A 14,430-nucleotide genomic window follows, 5' to 3' on the forward strand; every position below is an offset into this window, starting at 1 on the left:
AAACCACGCACATTTACGAGTGCATCCTATTGTCCGTGACGCAAAACATGACAGCCGACGCCATCGAGAAATCCGCGGCCGCGTAAAACATGCTGGCGATGAGCCAATCAGAATGCCAAATTGAATGAGTCAACCGGCCAAACGTCCGCCTAAAACGTGCCACAACCACCACAAACAGGAGGAATTCTAGGTGCCTGGGGTCTGATCTGCATGTAAGGTACGATAAGAGCTTTATCGATAACGGCGAGGGCGGTGTTGGACGCCTTGGCGTGACAAGCTGAGCTTCCGTTGCTTGTTGCCATCATCGGGAGAGCCACTAGTGAAAGCGATGGCTTTTGGCTTGGGCGGAAATAAATTGGTGCTTTTCAGGCTTTCAGTAAGGCACTCGAAGGTGGAATACACCGCGGCAACAGCCACCAAGCCAAGAGTTGTCGCGCGGTTTGGTCAGGGGTGATGAAAGCAAGATGCAGCAAAGGATCGTTTGGGCCTGGTCATGAGAAATCCTACACACCTCCATCAATGGTTGAAGTATAAAGCCGGGCTGTCACCGCTGAATTGGTCGGTTTCTCAAATCAATCCTCTTATTCCACCCTCAACCCGACCTTGCACTGCCTCTCACATTCCATCATCAACATCGCAACCATGGACATCGAGAAGAAGGAGTATCACGTCCGTGATCTCCCCACGCGGACTGTCACCCTCTTTCCGAGTAAAGCTCAAGTCGTCCGCGACCTCAAACAACTTGCCCTCAAGGTGAATCCTTCCAACCCCTTGCTATTGGGCATCCTCTAATGCCAGCGCAGCCCGGCACGAACGAAGTAACCATCATCGGCCTCACCCCAACCGTCGACGACTCCACCATCAAAGTCGAAGGCACCGGCTCCTCAATCATATCAGACATTGCAATCGAGTTCCTGCCCAATCGCGACATCTTCGAAGAGGCGTACCCAGAGATCGACTCAGACCTCAGCGACGACGAAGAGGACGACGTCGACACAGACCAATATGAAATCCCGGACTCCTCAGCTCTCCAAGCCGCGCGCGCCAAAGTAGTCAAACTGGAGGACGAAGAAAGCCAGGCCAGAGAAATCCTCGACAGCGCCGCCAAACGCCTCGCCATCCTCGACGCGCACTGTAAAGTCCTCGACGAGAAGAAGAACGTCGACGTCGTCCAGCTCATGACCGCCTACCGCGCCGAGCGCGAGAAGGTCTTCCAGGACCGTATGGCCGGCACCGTCCGCCAGCGCGAGAACAGCGCGCAGCTGAAGGCGGCCCGCGAGGAACTCGGTCGGCTGCTAAAGCTGAAGCAGAAGGAGGAGAAACCACTGAAGCGGGAGCAAACTCTCGCCCTCAAGAAGCAGACTCGGGACAATGTGAAGAAGTGGCGAAAAGCGGAAGACCGCAGGAAGGAGAAGGAGCGCATCCGCCAAGAGAGAGAGCGCTTCTGGCCGAAGGTGTGCTACGCCGTCCGCGTCACCCTCGAAGCGCACGCGTTCACGCCCATGTCGTCCCGCCGCACCTCGGTCTCCAGCGACACCGCCCAGCGCTTCAACCCAACCGCCGAGACGGAGACAGAAGCCGACCTCACCTGCGACCTTTCCATCTCCTACATCACGGCCGCAGCGTCGTGGTCGCCCAGCTACGACCTCCAGCTCTCGACGACAAACAACACCGCCACGCTGTGCTACGACGCCAGCATCACCAATGAGACCTCCGAGACGTGGAGCGGCTGCAAGATCGTGCTGTCCACCTCGCAGACGGCCTTCTCTGGGCTCGAGCAGGAGATCCCCGAGCTTAAGCAGTGGAACATTAAGCTCGCGCCAAAGATCGGCGGCGGCGGCGCGGGAGGGAGGAATATTCTCAACAGCCGCGAGGAGAGGGCGCAGCGTGAGGCGTGGCGGAAGACGCAGGAGACGAGCACGCAGAGCCACGTCAAGCGCGACGAGCTCTTTGGCGTTGAGGCGGTTGCGTCCGCTGCCTTTGAGTGTGTCCAGGAGGAGGAGAAAGAAGAGTCGGACGATGATATGGGCTTCGGGCTGTTTGACGATTTGCCAGCTCCGCAGGGTGCGCGATTTGACAACATTGAGATGGCAGTCGCAACCAGCCGCGCCCGAAAGGGTCGCCAATCCGTCGGCTCGATGGTCGGCTCGGCGATCAAGAATGCCGCACGTCGCAAGGAGTCTCACGATCCCATCCAGGAGTACAGCGCCTCTCCACAGGACCTGATGGACGCGGCGCTGGACTTCGAGGAGTCTACGATCGAAGAGACCGGCCTGACGACAACGTACGACCTCTCCGGCACCAAAACCCTGCCCCCGCGCGCGATGGCCTCGAAGCAGCGCGTCGCGAGACTAAACTTCTCGGGCGTCGTATTCAACCATACTGTGGTGCCAAAGTACAAGCCCGTGGCGTTCCTCAAGGCCAAGCTCCGCAACAGCAGTAGACTATCCCTCTTGAAGGGCGACGCGGGGCTGACGCTGGACGGCACGTTCATGGGCCGAACAACGCTGCCGCGGTGCAGCGCGGGCGACAGCTTCTCGCTGGGCCTGGGAGTCGATCCGGCGATCGTGGTCAGCTACCCCGTCGCGAACGTCCGGCGGGCGACGACAGGGTTCTTTTCGAAGGAGAACAGCTCCGTGTACAGCCGCAGCATCACGGCCGCGAATACCCGCGCCGCGGCTGGCAAGCCTGTGTCCTTGCTTGTGCTGGACCAAGTCCCTGTGTCAGAGGACGAGAGGCTGAAGGTGGATATTCTCGATCCAAAGGGTATGCTTGTTGAGGGCGCGGGTGTGGCTAGCGGGTTGCCTGGCCGCGGGGAGAAGGAGGACGTCAAATGGGGCAAGGCGACTTCGACGTTGAAGGAGGGCGGGCAGGTCGAATGGGAGGTCAGCTTGAATGCAGGCAAGGCTGTGAAGCTCGGCCTAGAATATGTCGTCGCCATGCCGTCGGGAGATTCTGCCGTGGAGTGTTAGGGGTGCGAGGGCGGCCGGGAAGAGGAACTGGCTCGGCCGCTTCTACTCCGAGCGTGTAGCATCATGTAGGGATGCCGGCGGGTGGATTGTGGGCCCCGATATGCCCGGGACTTTGGTAATGCAGGGAGCATCTCTTTTTAAGGATACTTGAACGTCGATCTTTTACGTTGTCCCATTTGGGAATTTGGCTGCTTGTTTTCGGACAATTTCTTGAATTCGAAGACACAGGGCCATTGTTCCGCATCATCCTTTAAACCTTCCGGAGAGGAACTCCATTCTCAACTATTCGACGAAGAACCCTTTGATTATGTAGCAAAAGCAAAACAATTCCGACCCTGATATCATTGAACAACCCAAACTCCCTCGTTTTGAAACTCATGGCATCTCCGATCTCTCATTTATGGCCGGCATCTCGTGGATTACCCTCGGATCATCGGGCAGCTCTGCGTGATAATGGCCTTGCGGATAGTATGGTGAATTTGGCGTTCTAGGTGTGCCACTTGGGCTTGGAACCACGGTACTCATGCTCATGTCGGACACCGGTCGCTGAATACCCATGCCGTCAGAGACAGTCGAAGGGGTGTTTGGCTGCATGAGGTTGCGCTTCTCGTCGGGGGGCGCAAGCTCGGCAGCACCGCCCCCAGGAGCAACATAAGGAGCAGCTGGAGCGGCGGCAAGGGCAGCGTCCTGTCGTTGCTTGGCCCGGCGGCGGCGCCACATGAAGAAGAAGCCGGCCAGAACCGCGACGACCCCCAACGTCGACCCAACTGCAATACCCGCGATGGCTCCTCCACTCAATGCTGCGGCTGCCTCTGGCTCAGCTGTCGGAGTAGAAGTACTCGTTGCCGTAGATCCCATGTCGGGCGCTGTTTGGGTACGCGTAACAGAAGTCTGCCCGGCGCCGCTGCTCTGCGGGCTCGGGTACGTAGGCTTCGGCTTGCCCGACGTGTTGACGGTCATGGGCACGCCGCCTGTGGAGTTGAGCGTCGCTCGGGCGTACATCGCAAGCACTCTCGAGCCGAGGTCGGTACAGAAGGAGAGTGGCGGCAGGTTCTGGATGGTATCTGGCCAGACAGTCTGGGTGACTTGGGGCTTGTTCGACTCGACAGGACAGAAGTCGCCGCAGGTATCGGGGTGATTGCATGCCCAGAATTTCTCGAAGCCTTCGTTGTGGGTGTCGTTGCATATCACAAGGCCAACCCATGGCGACTTTCCTATGCGGACGATCAGTATGATTAAGCCCTTTGAGGTCAGGAGGGCTTACCCGGATCCAGGCCACCCTTTGGAGGGCAGTTGTTGTGTTCGTATGTCGGGTCATTGCAGCCATACTGATAGGTCACGCCTGTAGTGTTGTCCCAGCAGGCCTGAGAGACGCAGTTGTCGCCGGCGAAGCAGCACCAACTGGAGGCATAGTCCTTACCCTGAGACCTCGAGCCGTCATCATTCTCGGTGAGGCAAGGAACGAGCGAGGGATGTGCGGGAGAGTCCTTGGCGTAGTAGCACTGGTTCCAGTCTTTCACTGGACTCTGCGCTACAATGAGCAGCGCCGATGAGAGCAGAACGAGGGGGAGCATCGTGAAGCTCGATCGTGTGGTGGTGTAGTGGGTATCGTGTGGAGCAGAAGGACCGTGTTGAGAAACACGTGGAGGCAAGAAATTTGCGGACCCTGTCGCCTTCACGAAACGAGATTGACCATCCGTCGGGGTTGGCGTGGTGGTGTTTCCTGGGGAAAAAACAAGCTAGCGGCCGTTGACGATGAAGGAAGAACGAAAGTCGAGACGAAAGATGTTGGTGAATGGGTCGAGGTCCAAGTCGAGGCGGTCGCGGCCGGTTCGAAGCAAAAAGGGAAGGAAAGAAGGAAGACACGGCACCTGCCCTTGAAAATGGACCCAGCGGCAGATCATTTCATTTTCCCTGCAACAATTTTCCAATAAAAGTCCCCCTGCCTCTCACCCCTCTCACTTACCTCTCATTCTCAGCCCGTCAGCCCATCTGTCAATCTTTGCTTTTTCTCCGTCATGTTCCACGACCAACAGCACCGCAGCACCAACAAGCTGAACTACAGCCAAGCGCGTAAGCACGAGCAAACATTTCACAGCCCCCAACGGCCAAGCCGTAGCCTGCTCCCGAAGTGACACATAGGCTAGCCAACCAACAAGCTGCAACGACAGGATCTGCGGAGAACTGCACACGAGCTGTGTTCCCCGTCCGTGCCGGGGGTTTCTGATAGGCCCGCTGGCGGGGGCCATCCCCGACACTTACAACGCGGGTGCAGACATGAGAGACACGGAGAACGATGCCAGATTGGACGAAAACCAACTTGAGTTGAGCAGGGGTAGGGGGATTGAGCGGCCACCCCAAGGGCTATGACTGCCTATCTGATCAACATAAAGTAAGCCGCCATCATGCACTCGTTGACCTCTCATCACGAAATATTGGGTCGAATGGCTGGCCTCTCGGGACCACTTGTGTCGGAATTTACTATCGTGCCAGGTCGGATACAAGCCACGTTCATCGAATGCTCGATTATTACTGCCAACAGTGGCAAGGAGCGCAAATCAAAAGACGGCATCCTCGGCTTAGGTAGCTAAGAACTACCCTTATCACTATACACCAGGTGACGTCCTTATATGGATATTTCAAAGTATTTTTTTGAAAGCCTGGGCACCCAGGTTGGCTGAACCGGCCGCATAACTCTGACCAGATTCTTGGGTCTGGCGGGTCAGCCCCATTGACGCGACCACATGGTCTTCCATCACTGGATAATTCTTGTCCTGACTCAAGATCTGCAGTTTTTATCACCCCCAAAAAGATAGCAATCGTAACCCGGGCCCTTGGTGGAAGGAGCACTCCAGCAGGGCCGTTTCCGACCAACGTGCTGCAAGGAGTCGCACTTCCCAGGAGCGGTAGCCAACGTCCATCGCGCCTCTCGCTACCTCGTGACAGTATCAAAGCAGCTGGAGCCTTTGAGTATGATCACTGAAGGATAGTGAGAGGGCTATCAGAGACGTGTTGGACATCGTAAACATACCGGGTAAGGAGACTCGGAATATTGAGGCTTTGCCGTCATAACCCGGCCGAGCCTGCAAAAAAAGGTCGCGCCTGCCGTCTCAACTCTCCCTCCGACTCTGACGCTACTTCGCGTCACCACCCGTCAACGCATATCGACATTTGGGTAAGTTGTGTAAAATGTTTCTTCCTGCCAACGAGGTCAACCATTTCGGGCATCTTTGACTTACTGCGGCTATAAAGTCATCAGAAGTGTATGAAGAAACATCTGGTTTGGCTCGCCGTTCAGAGCGCCATGAACAGCGGAAATACAGCTCAAGTCTGAACAACTGTAAGACGTGCAACGGATTTATGGATGCTTCTCAACTCAGTCGGGCCCTCGATTCGAAAGAGAATTGAAGCTATTTGCGCGACGGTCACTAGGTAAAGCCGTCACTCCGCTCCTGGGCTTCGCTCGTCTGTCGTCATTGAATTGATGTGAATATCAGATGAGGGCGGGGCCACGGACATTGGTAATTCCTGTGTTAGGGGAGTCGTCGCTACCTGGTTGATATAGACCACAGTAACTGTCCGCCAAGATGGCTTGGATGTAGGGCCAAGTACGGTGGTCGAGGTGGCTGTCCACCAGAACGAAAGGGCCGTGAGTTGAGCATACTCTCGACAGAGACCACGTTCCTTCACAATTGGCATCGAAGTTTGACGGAGCTTCAACTTAGCCTATCCGTAGAAATCTTGAATTGCCTGCGTCGATATTTTTTCAGCACCTGCAGTCAGAGAAGCAAGAGAGAATTCATCCCTCTGCTTTTGGTCTTACGGACTGTTCTATTGGGGCTTTCGGTTGTATCCACCCTAAAAACTTCTGTTCGGGCACGTCTTACGAGTGCTCCTTCTGGGCGTCTCTTTGGCTGCAGATATCTCTGGTTGTCTGTCGCCTGGATTCATTGCAGTCGTATACTTAATGGAAGTTACCCAGGTAGTCTCTGCGTAGGTTGGTGCCAACATCAATTTATTCTGGGACGTTTCTTTTCCGTGACATGCCCTACGCCTCTGATCACGCGACCTCCCATCGAGAAACATCGCTTTGCCCGATCTCCAACCTTTTTAACCCGCTCTCATAAGATAGGTGGCGATGTCGTCGAGGTCATTAAAATCGAAGGTGAAGAGCGCAGCCCTCTCTGTTCTTTCGCCGTGGGATCAAGAAGGCGATCGACGCAGAAAGCGGACATGCGCAAGTCGAGACATCCCCACCGCAGTTACAACACGAGTGGAAGCATGACATATTGGGTCAAGACGCCATATAATTCATGTCCCATCTGGAAAACTTGCTTCGGTTAAGTGCTGTCAGCGCTGCCAGAAAAATGTTAATGTGGCTGCTTGGTAGCACGCGTAAGGTCAGGTATAAATCTGGCCGTGGTACTGAAACCTACGTCGTGGTAGGTCTTCGAGAATACATCATTAGCCGTTCTATTGAGGCTCTCTGTGACAAAGAGCAAGGTGGGTAGATCAGTAATTAGGAACTCGTAGCTTAAGTAATCTCGAACAAAACTCGGCAAAACGCAGTTTTGGAGTATCGAGGAGAGAAATCGACATGGTATGCATGAGACTTCTGCCTTTCTGGAAATAACGATTACTGACCTCAGTGCCTACTAGCTCGTGCTACGCCTCACCAGTCAGGGCCTGAACCCAGGCCTCGCCCAGGAAAGAGTTATACGAGCGATTAACAACCGCATTATCAAGAACCTCAACAACAGTAGCACCCTTGTAGACGAGTCGCCCCCTAACACTCAAAAGCGCGGTCGCGATACTAGCAAATGTAGCGATCGTCAACCCACGAAGAAGAAGGCGCAGGTAGCGTTACTGCCGCCTAGAGGGAACAAGCAGGCCCCAGGGTGAGACCATTCTAATGAGAAATAAACCTAACTATTTACCTAGTTACTAACTAGGTAGCTCAAACCAGTAATAAGTCTTATGATAACCACTCAATTATTGATAATAACTTGATTATTAATAGTGACCTGATTGTTAATAACGGCTCTATCCCAGAGGACAACTCTGTTCTAGAGGACGACTCCATCCTAGAGGACGACTCCGATAATGTCAGCACTAAGACCGTCAGAGCAGCCACTAAGGCTACCAAGCCTCCAAAGCCACCTTCATATACAGTGGCATTATCTAACATTCTGGACAAGACGACTATGAGCCAAATGCATGCAAACCTCGTGCAGGATCTCACTGGGCTTCCAGTCAGGATCACTCGGTCAGCAAAGCAGGAGGTTATCAGCACCCTCAAGCTTGAGAAGCAAGCCTTTGCTCTCACCTCTAGCTACTTCTCCCATCTGCGCGCACAAAATTCAACTCGTGTTTACGCTCTTCGCACCCATCGCATTTCAGCTTTTTCACCACCTTCAGAATCACAACAGTCACAGAAAACATGGAAGAGCAAGCCTTGTCAGAGGAACTCGGGTGCTGTGGGACGAATTGGGAAAGAGCGCCTGAGGTCAGTTGAGTTGCGACTTCCCGTTGCTGCTTCTCTCGATCGCGTCGCGTCGCTTCGGCTATTTAGCCACCACCTCCTACATCAATTCTTACTTTCTCCCACCGCCAAAAACTCTTGTACCGTGAAAATCCTTTCGCCTCCAAACTGCCCCCGAGCCAGGGCGTCTGGTCTCCCACTTCCAACCCACTTCCAACCCTCTTCCAACCCTCTTCCACTTCCAATCCTCTGCCACCTCAAACTCCTCTCCTCCCAAACCTTTCTCACCTGCCACCTTCTTCGACTGTCAATTTTTTCCGCCTCCAAACTTCCAACTTTCCCTCGCAATCAAAATTCGATCGTCCCCAAATCCTTCCCACTTCATTTTGGGAAAGCCCCAGCCCCTCGAAAATGGAGGCCTTGCCAGTGGAGACGATCGTGGAGATCATGCGACAGTGCGACAGTATCGGCGACCTTCTCGCACTTGCTTCTACATGCGAACGCTTTCAATCGACTTTCGACAAGTTCTCTCCTAGCATTCTTCAGCATCTCAGGGCTCCTGGCATCCCAGACTTTGATGACGCTCTCGTAGTGGTAAGACACCACCACCACTTTTCTCCCGTTGCAAAGAACCAATCTAACAAAGTTCTTTTCAAACAGGTCAGAGCAACCGCTATCATCAAAGACTACTACGCCAAGGGAGTGCTACCACCCAAGCCCTTTCCCTTTGACCAGCTCGCGCACGGAAAGTCACCTGCGACCCTGATTGAGTACCAAAAGGTCGCCAACCTCATTGAGTTTCTAAAGTTGATTGAGGCTGAATTCGCTCACCTCTGGCGGAAGTACCTGCCATACATCAAAGATGACCTCGATGACCTCCGGCGCTCATGGGAAGGCGCGTTCAACGACAGCATGCTCAAAGCCCTACTCATGAATGCTGTCTTGGCTGGGGAGATGGCGGAGCCTTTTTGGAACGCCGGCCAAAAACTCAGCGATCCTTCCGACACTGGTGCTAAGATCCTGCAGTCAATTGAGGACCCTGGAAGCCGTCATCTGGGAGGTAGTTGGCAGCGCGACGAGTCTGGCATGACTTGGGTCACGCGTGACCACTACGCGGAAGTCAAAGATTGGCTCAACGACAAAGACATTCAGTATCTCGAGACATACACCGCCTACAGAAATGACAGGTTCACGGGTCTCAGCAAGGATCTCAGCAACACAACCTTCGGCAAGCTAGCAAAGCACTTCAGGCTCGAGAACAAGTCCGCCGACTGTTTTCTTCCTCGAGTGTTTCAGACGACCTTGAGGGACTTGCAAGACTATGCCTTTTTCGAGCATCCCGTCGATCAAGAGAACCTTCCGTACTTTCAATCTAGGTTCAACAGCGATTCTCCGATCAAGCAGATGGTCGTTGCGATTCTCCACCTCGGTCCATTCCTGCCAGGAAAGCTCACTCGCCTCAGTCCCGAAGCTCATGCCGGAAGAAGAACCGTCGACTTTGTCCCATTCGGATGCTTCAACGTCCACACTTACGCATTCGACGCCGTTGAGGGAGACTATTGGGAGCCCGAGTTCTTCTGGGGACAGGTTGGTGGCATTAGTCTGCTGAAGGCTCACAAGCCCCACGGCGTTGACTCGGGAGGAAAGTTCGCGGACCTTACCGACATTCTGAGTTTCCATCGGGGAGATTTGGATTACATATTTGAGAAGAATGATGAAAAGTACAATTGCGGGTATGATCGTCGTTGTCAAGCCGAGGCCGACTGGGACACCCGATGGAACAGGATCAGGTGCGACGGAGACATGGATTGGTAGGGACTGATGTGGAACAAGGTCACCGGAAAATAGCTTAAACACAGGATGGCATACAAGATTATCGATAGCTTCAACACATGTTGGTCTGCAGGACGTGTGTATCACGATGCATCACGGATGGTCCACGTGATGTTCAATCTTCAATTCTATTTCGAATGAGACGATCGAGGTAGCGACTGACAATTCCATGTTTTCCAAACCCATCCATCCAACACCTTGCAAGTAATAACACTGGCGCTACAGAAAATTACCCATCAAATCTATCTCTATAAAATTCTTTTCACATCGGTGGCTCAACCTTCATTGCCGGTGACTTCCGTGATTCGCATCGTCTGGGCCTCCGGCAAGGCCTGGGGAATAAGTTGTTTCGCAAGCGGAGGTGGATCTTTTTGAAGTGCTCCCTCTGCAAAATCGTTAGTTGACCGTCCTTTGGTTTTCTGAGAAGACTGGCTCACCATGTTGTCTTTGCGACTGAATATTCGACCGCAATCAGGGTGCGGGCACTTGATTGTGGGCTGGTGTGAGCCCATATGGCGTTGGTAGTCTTTCCTCGTTGAAAAGCCAACGCCGGCTTTCGCGCAGGGCTTCTCCGTGCAGAAGAAGCACTTATCGTGGCCTCGGTAGTGCTTCCTCAAGTCGCACGCGCGGATGAACACCCGCGTCGACCTGCAGCCCTGGAACTTGCATCGCCAACTTCCATTCGCGTCGAGGTATCCCATGTGGCGCAGGTCTTCTGGTTCCCAAGTCTCCTCCTCGCGCTCTTCTGCTGGACTGGATGAACCCTCACTCGTACTCCATACGTCCCAGCTGGGGGTTTGGCCGGCCATAATGTTGGCTGGCGTGGGAGATGTGATCACCTGTGTGTTGGAGGCCTGGACCAGATGGCTGGGCCCGTACTGTGGTATGGCACCGGAGGTCGTATCCAGGTACGGCAAGGGCTGGTAGAGGCATACGGGATCTGGATGCAACGTGGATTGAAACCATTCTCCGTTGAACGGAGGCGCTGGCCCGAGGCTGAACGGGTAGGGCGCCGGTCGCGTCTCGACTTGTGGGAAGTATTCGCCTCCATTGAAGGAGTTTCGCTCAGTCTCAAATGGTGGTTCCATCTTGTTGACAGAATTCTTCGAGCATGCGAATCAACGGCAAAAACAAGCTTGAAAGAAGGAAAGAGATCAGCAGAGGTTGTCCTGTTTGTGGAACGGGGGAATAGCAAAATGTGGCAGAATGCTCCGAGTTAAAGACGAAACCAACCCGTAGAAAACCATAGATTTCCAACCCGTCGATATATATCTGGGCATGATAAACTCTATTCTCGTAACCTGGGCCAATAGTGAAGCGGCGGTATAGCAGTTTGGGGTGCCGTTTCACCAGTACGTACTTACTGTTGTTGGCCGACATTCCACAGCTTCGAGAACTTGGCTTCACCCCGCCCGGGCCCTTTCATCGCCGAATGAACGGGCCATGTGGCGGTTGGTAATCGGCAGCCGCTGTGGTCAGCATTCGATTCAGCTGAGAGTCGCCTTACGAGCTGGTCGCGATCTTCCGCCGGGGCTCCCGGTCCGGAAACCCCACTGTGAAGATTGCGCTGGGATCCCCGGCGCCCTGGTTTGACGTGATGCGCGTGCAACACTGCATTGGAATATGCCAGTGTCAGGGGCTGGGCAGAGTGCTGGCATCATAATCCCTGCTTCATTGCTCGCTCTCAACGATGTTGGGACTTATTCGGCGAGAGCGTGAATGGTGCGTAGAACTGCTCGGTAACCAAAAACCGCACACTGCGATGGGTTTGCGCGAATTCTGATCATCTTGTGGTCGAGTTGAAAATCCCGCTGTCGCATTCAATCTATCAGGCATCCGTTTTCGAACAGTATGCTTATTTTATCAAGTGTAAGCGCTGTCCGTGCCCGCCGACGGCGATCATGCCGCGACTCAACAATCAACTGTTCCAAGTCCCGCACCTGATATCCTTATTAAAGAATTAATTGCAATATAAACCCAAAGATATTCGACCGAATTTTCAGCCGGCCTCCCCCGCGGCAGTTTGGGTATGTCCCTCTTTGCGTCTATTGCGTCTAGGTCGACACTGAGAATTCTACACGCTCGAATACATGAGACTAAAGTTACATAGACGTGTAAAAGCGTTGTCTCCTGCATGTTTTGATAATGTGCTTACAGCTTGAGATTCGAATCATTTTTGAGAGTCCTGGCAATACACCTTCATTTCTGTGATCGGTTATACATGAGCCTTGAGGGGTTTAAGCATTCACGAATCCTTGCGGATGTATGATTGAATATTCGAGGTCGTAGATCAAAGGTGGGGCTACTACTACTGTTTATGATGGCAAAAATCCCCGACAAAGGCAAAAGAGTTTTTCAGTTGCCTATGATTCAATCCAAGAGGGTCAACCTATCCCGGCTTATTCCTAGCGAGAGTTGGGAGCGTCACATTGTTTTCATCCATTCCCTGATGGAAATCCCTCTTTCTGATTCATCCTAACCGTTAGAACCTTGTCAGGTCTCCAAATGCAGCTTGCTGACTTGAATTTCTCCTATCTTTTCAGATTGAAGACGAAACAGTACGTGAACGACCTAGCTAATGGAACCTCAAAAAAGACTCAATTTAAGAGTTCGCCCACAACCGCACAGTTTGGGAACGGGGTCTGCGATAAGTGTGGCACGGCGCTGCCGTGGTTGGTAAGAAGTCTCGGCAGTTGTGGTCCTCGTCCGATATCCGGCAACAACGGCCGCACGAATCCGGGTCCCGGGGGGCCTATGGGTCCGGGCGTCCCCTCAGAAAGTAATAACGGCCTTCTCCGTCAATACTACGCGACCGGTTGGCAATGCGACTGGCTCCTGGAGTCCTGAAAGCTGTCAAACCCCTCCCACTGATTGACCGGGGTCCCTTTCGAAATCGGTTAGCCAAAGTTTCGAGTCGTCTAGCGCGTGGCGAGATTCGCCAAACTCGTGATCTTAGTATGTAAACCTGGGCAGTTATTTCCCATCGATTTCCGTTCAGAGAAAAATGCCGCGCACTCGGTCCTGAATTAGGTATCACTCGTGTCAGTCAAAAAGCTCTGTTCACTGAGCGTGAGCGTGGCCTGGCTGGTGGACGTTTTGGAAACTCCGGGCAACTATGGTCGGCGTACGTACTTGAATGAAACACATCAAAGAAATATGGACGCACCAGCGGGAACTAGAACGGAAAACAATATTGCCAAATGGTCTTTTGTGCCAATGTTTCCGGTATGAAGATATCAATGCCGGTATTGGAATCGTGTTCGATCACGCCGACACTCGTTGGCAAAGGGAGGTACGGTTCAGACGAGGCTTTCACGAAAGACACTATGGCATGGCAACGTCACAAAAAGGGGTCGCAAAATATTGACACCATGCTCCTTGGTCAAGCTCAGACGCTAGGGGGGGAACGTTTTAACCAATTCAGACAGCTCATGCGATACAAGGCACGGCAGTTCTCAAATCATCAAGTCCGCCTTTGAGCTGGGTTTACATCTGCATACTACGCTTCTATCAACCGCCTTGGCAGCCAAGGTTTCAACAAGTCGGCATTTCTATCATCTTACATCCAACATACGTGACGTGCGACTTCTTTGTATGTTGAATGTATAGGCGTATATCACAACCTCAGATTGGATACCCTGAACAAGAAGGATCCAGAGAATGAAATGCGCACATCATACAAATGAAAACCATCCACGTTCAAGCTCATTATGTTACAAATTTTAGAAACACCAGAAGAATTACACGGGGGCAACATGTAATCTTGTTCTACCTCCATAAATCACTGTTCATAGGTAGACACCAAGATGCAATACTCTGAATCGGCGACAGCTGTCAGGATAGCATCCGCATTCATGATACACTCATCGAAGTTTTAAGACCAGCATCAACCCAGTATGGTACTCTAAAATAATACTATCATGTGTGGTGACGTACCCGAGGGGATATGAGGCCTTGTTGCTGAACCTCAAACAAGACCAGATTTATAGGACGACGCATTCAAAGTAGGTCGGATTTCTCCTGTAATAATTTTCACAGGCTCGTTCAAGTGAGGATAGAAAAGCAAAGGATGAAGCTACTAATCAAACAAGGGGAAAACCTTTTCGAGAGAACACCATCACCTTGACTCGATTTCTTTATCGA

The 14,430-nt window shown here is 52.9% G+C and overlaps 5 protein-coding genes across 5 annotated transcripts; 3 read left to right on the forward strand and 2 right to left on the reverse strand.

The window, feature by feature from the left end:
• Positions 1-642: 642 nt before the first annotated feature.
• On the forward strand, positions 643-2,972 carry CGGC5_v004571 (uncharacterized protein; the record flags this gene model as incomplete). Its single annotated transcript, XM_032022023.1, has 2 exons — positions 643-753; positions 804-2,972. 2 exons carry the CDS (start codon positions 643-645, stop codon positions 2,970-2,972), a joined length of 2,280 nt encoding a protein of 759 aa, XP_031880963.1.
• Positions 2,973-3,347: 375 nt separating this feature from the next.
• On the reverse strand, positions 3,348-4,546 carry CGGC5_v004572 (uncharacterized protein; the record flags this gene model as incomplete). The annotated part of the gene is made up of 2 exons (XM_032022024.1): positions 3,348-4,186; positions 4,237-4,546. The coding sequence occupies 2 exons, from the start codon at positions 4,544-4,546 to the stop codon at positions 3,348-3,350; spliced, it is 1,149 nt and encodes a 382-aa protein (XP_031880964.1).
• Positions 4,547-4,990: 444 nt separating this feature from the next.
• Positions 4,991-6,473, forward strand: CGGC5_v004573 (uncharacterized protein; the record flags this gene model as incomplete). The annotated part of the gene is made up of 8 exons (XM_066151308.1): positions 4,991-5,045; positions 5,120-5,182; positions 5,466-5,555; positions 5,765-5,878; positions 6,068-6,147; positions 6,225-6,312; positions 6,353-6,404; positions 6,470-6,473. The coding sequence occupies 8 exons, from the start codon at positions 4,991-4,993 to the stop codon at positions 6,471-6,473; spliced, it is 546 nt and encodes a 181-aa protein (XP_066009447.1).
• Positions 6,474-7,569: 1,096 nt separating this feature from the next.
• CGGC5_v004574 (uncharacterized protein) lies at positions 7,570-10,269 on the forward strand (the record flags this gene model as incomplete). The annotated part of the gene is made up of 5 exons (XM_032022025.2): positions 7,570-7,572; positions 7,632-7,870; positions 7,993-8,478; positions 8,856-9,048; positions 9,115-10,269. 5 exons carry the CDS (start codon positions 7,570-7,572, stop codon positions 10,267-10,269), a joined length of 2,076 nt encoding a protein of 691 aa, XP_031880965.2.
• Positions 10,270-10,549: 280 nt separating this feature from the next.
• On the reverse strand, positions 10,550-11,375 carry TRI6-0 (Trichothecene biosynthesis transcription regulator TRI6; the record flags this gene model as incomplete). The annotated part of the gene is made up of 2 exons (XM_032022026.1): positions 10,550-10,672; positions 10,725-11,375. 2 exons carry the CDS (start codon positions 11,373-11,375, stop codon positions 10,550-10,552), a joined length of 774 nt encoding a protein of 257 aa, XP_031880966.1.
• Between the last annotated feature and the right edge of the window lie 3,055 nt (positions 11,376-14,430).

The sequence above is a fragment of the Colletotrichum fructicola genome (genome assembly GCF_000319635.2).
Source record: "Colletotrichum fructicola Nara gc5 chromosome Unknown KSG_Nara_v1_contig02, whole genome shotgun sequence".
In the NCBI taxonomy this organism is placed as follows: domain Eukaryota; kingdom Fungi; phylum Ascomycota; class Sordariomycetes; order Glomerellales; family Glomerellaceae; genus Colletotrichum; species Colletotrichum fructicola.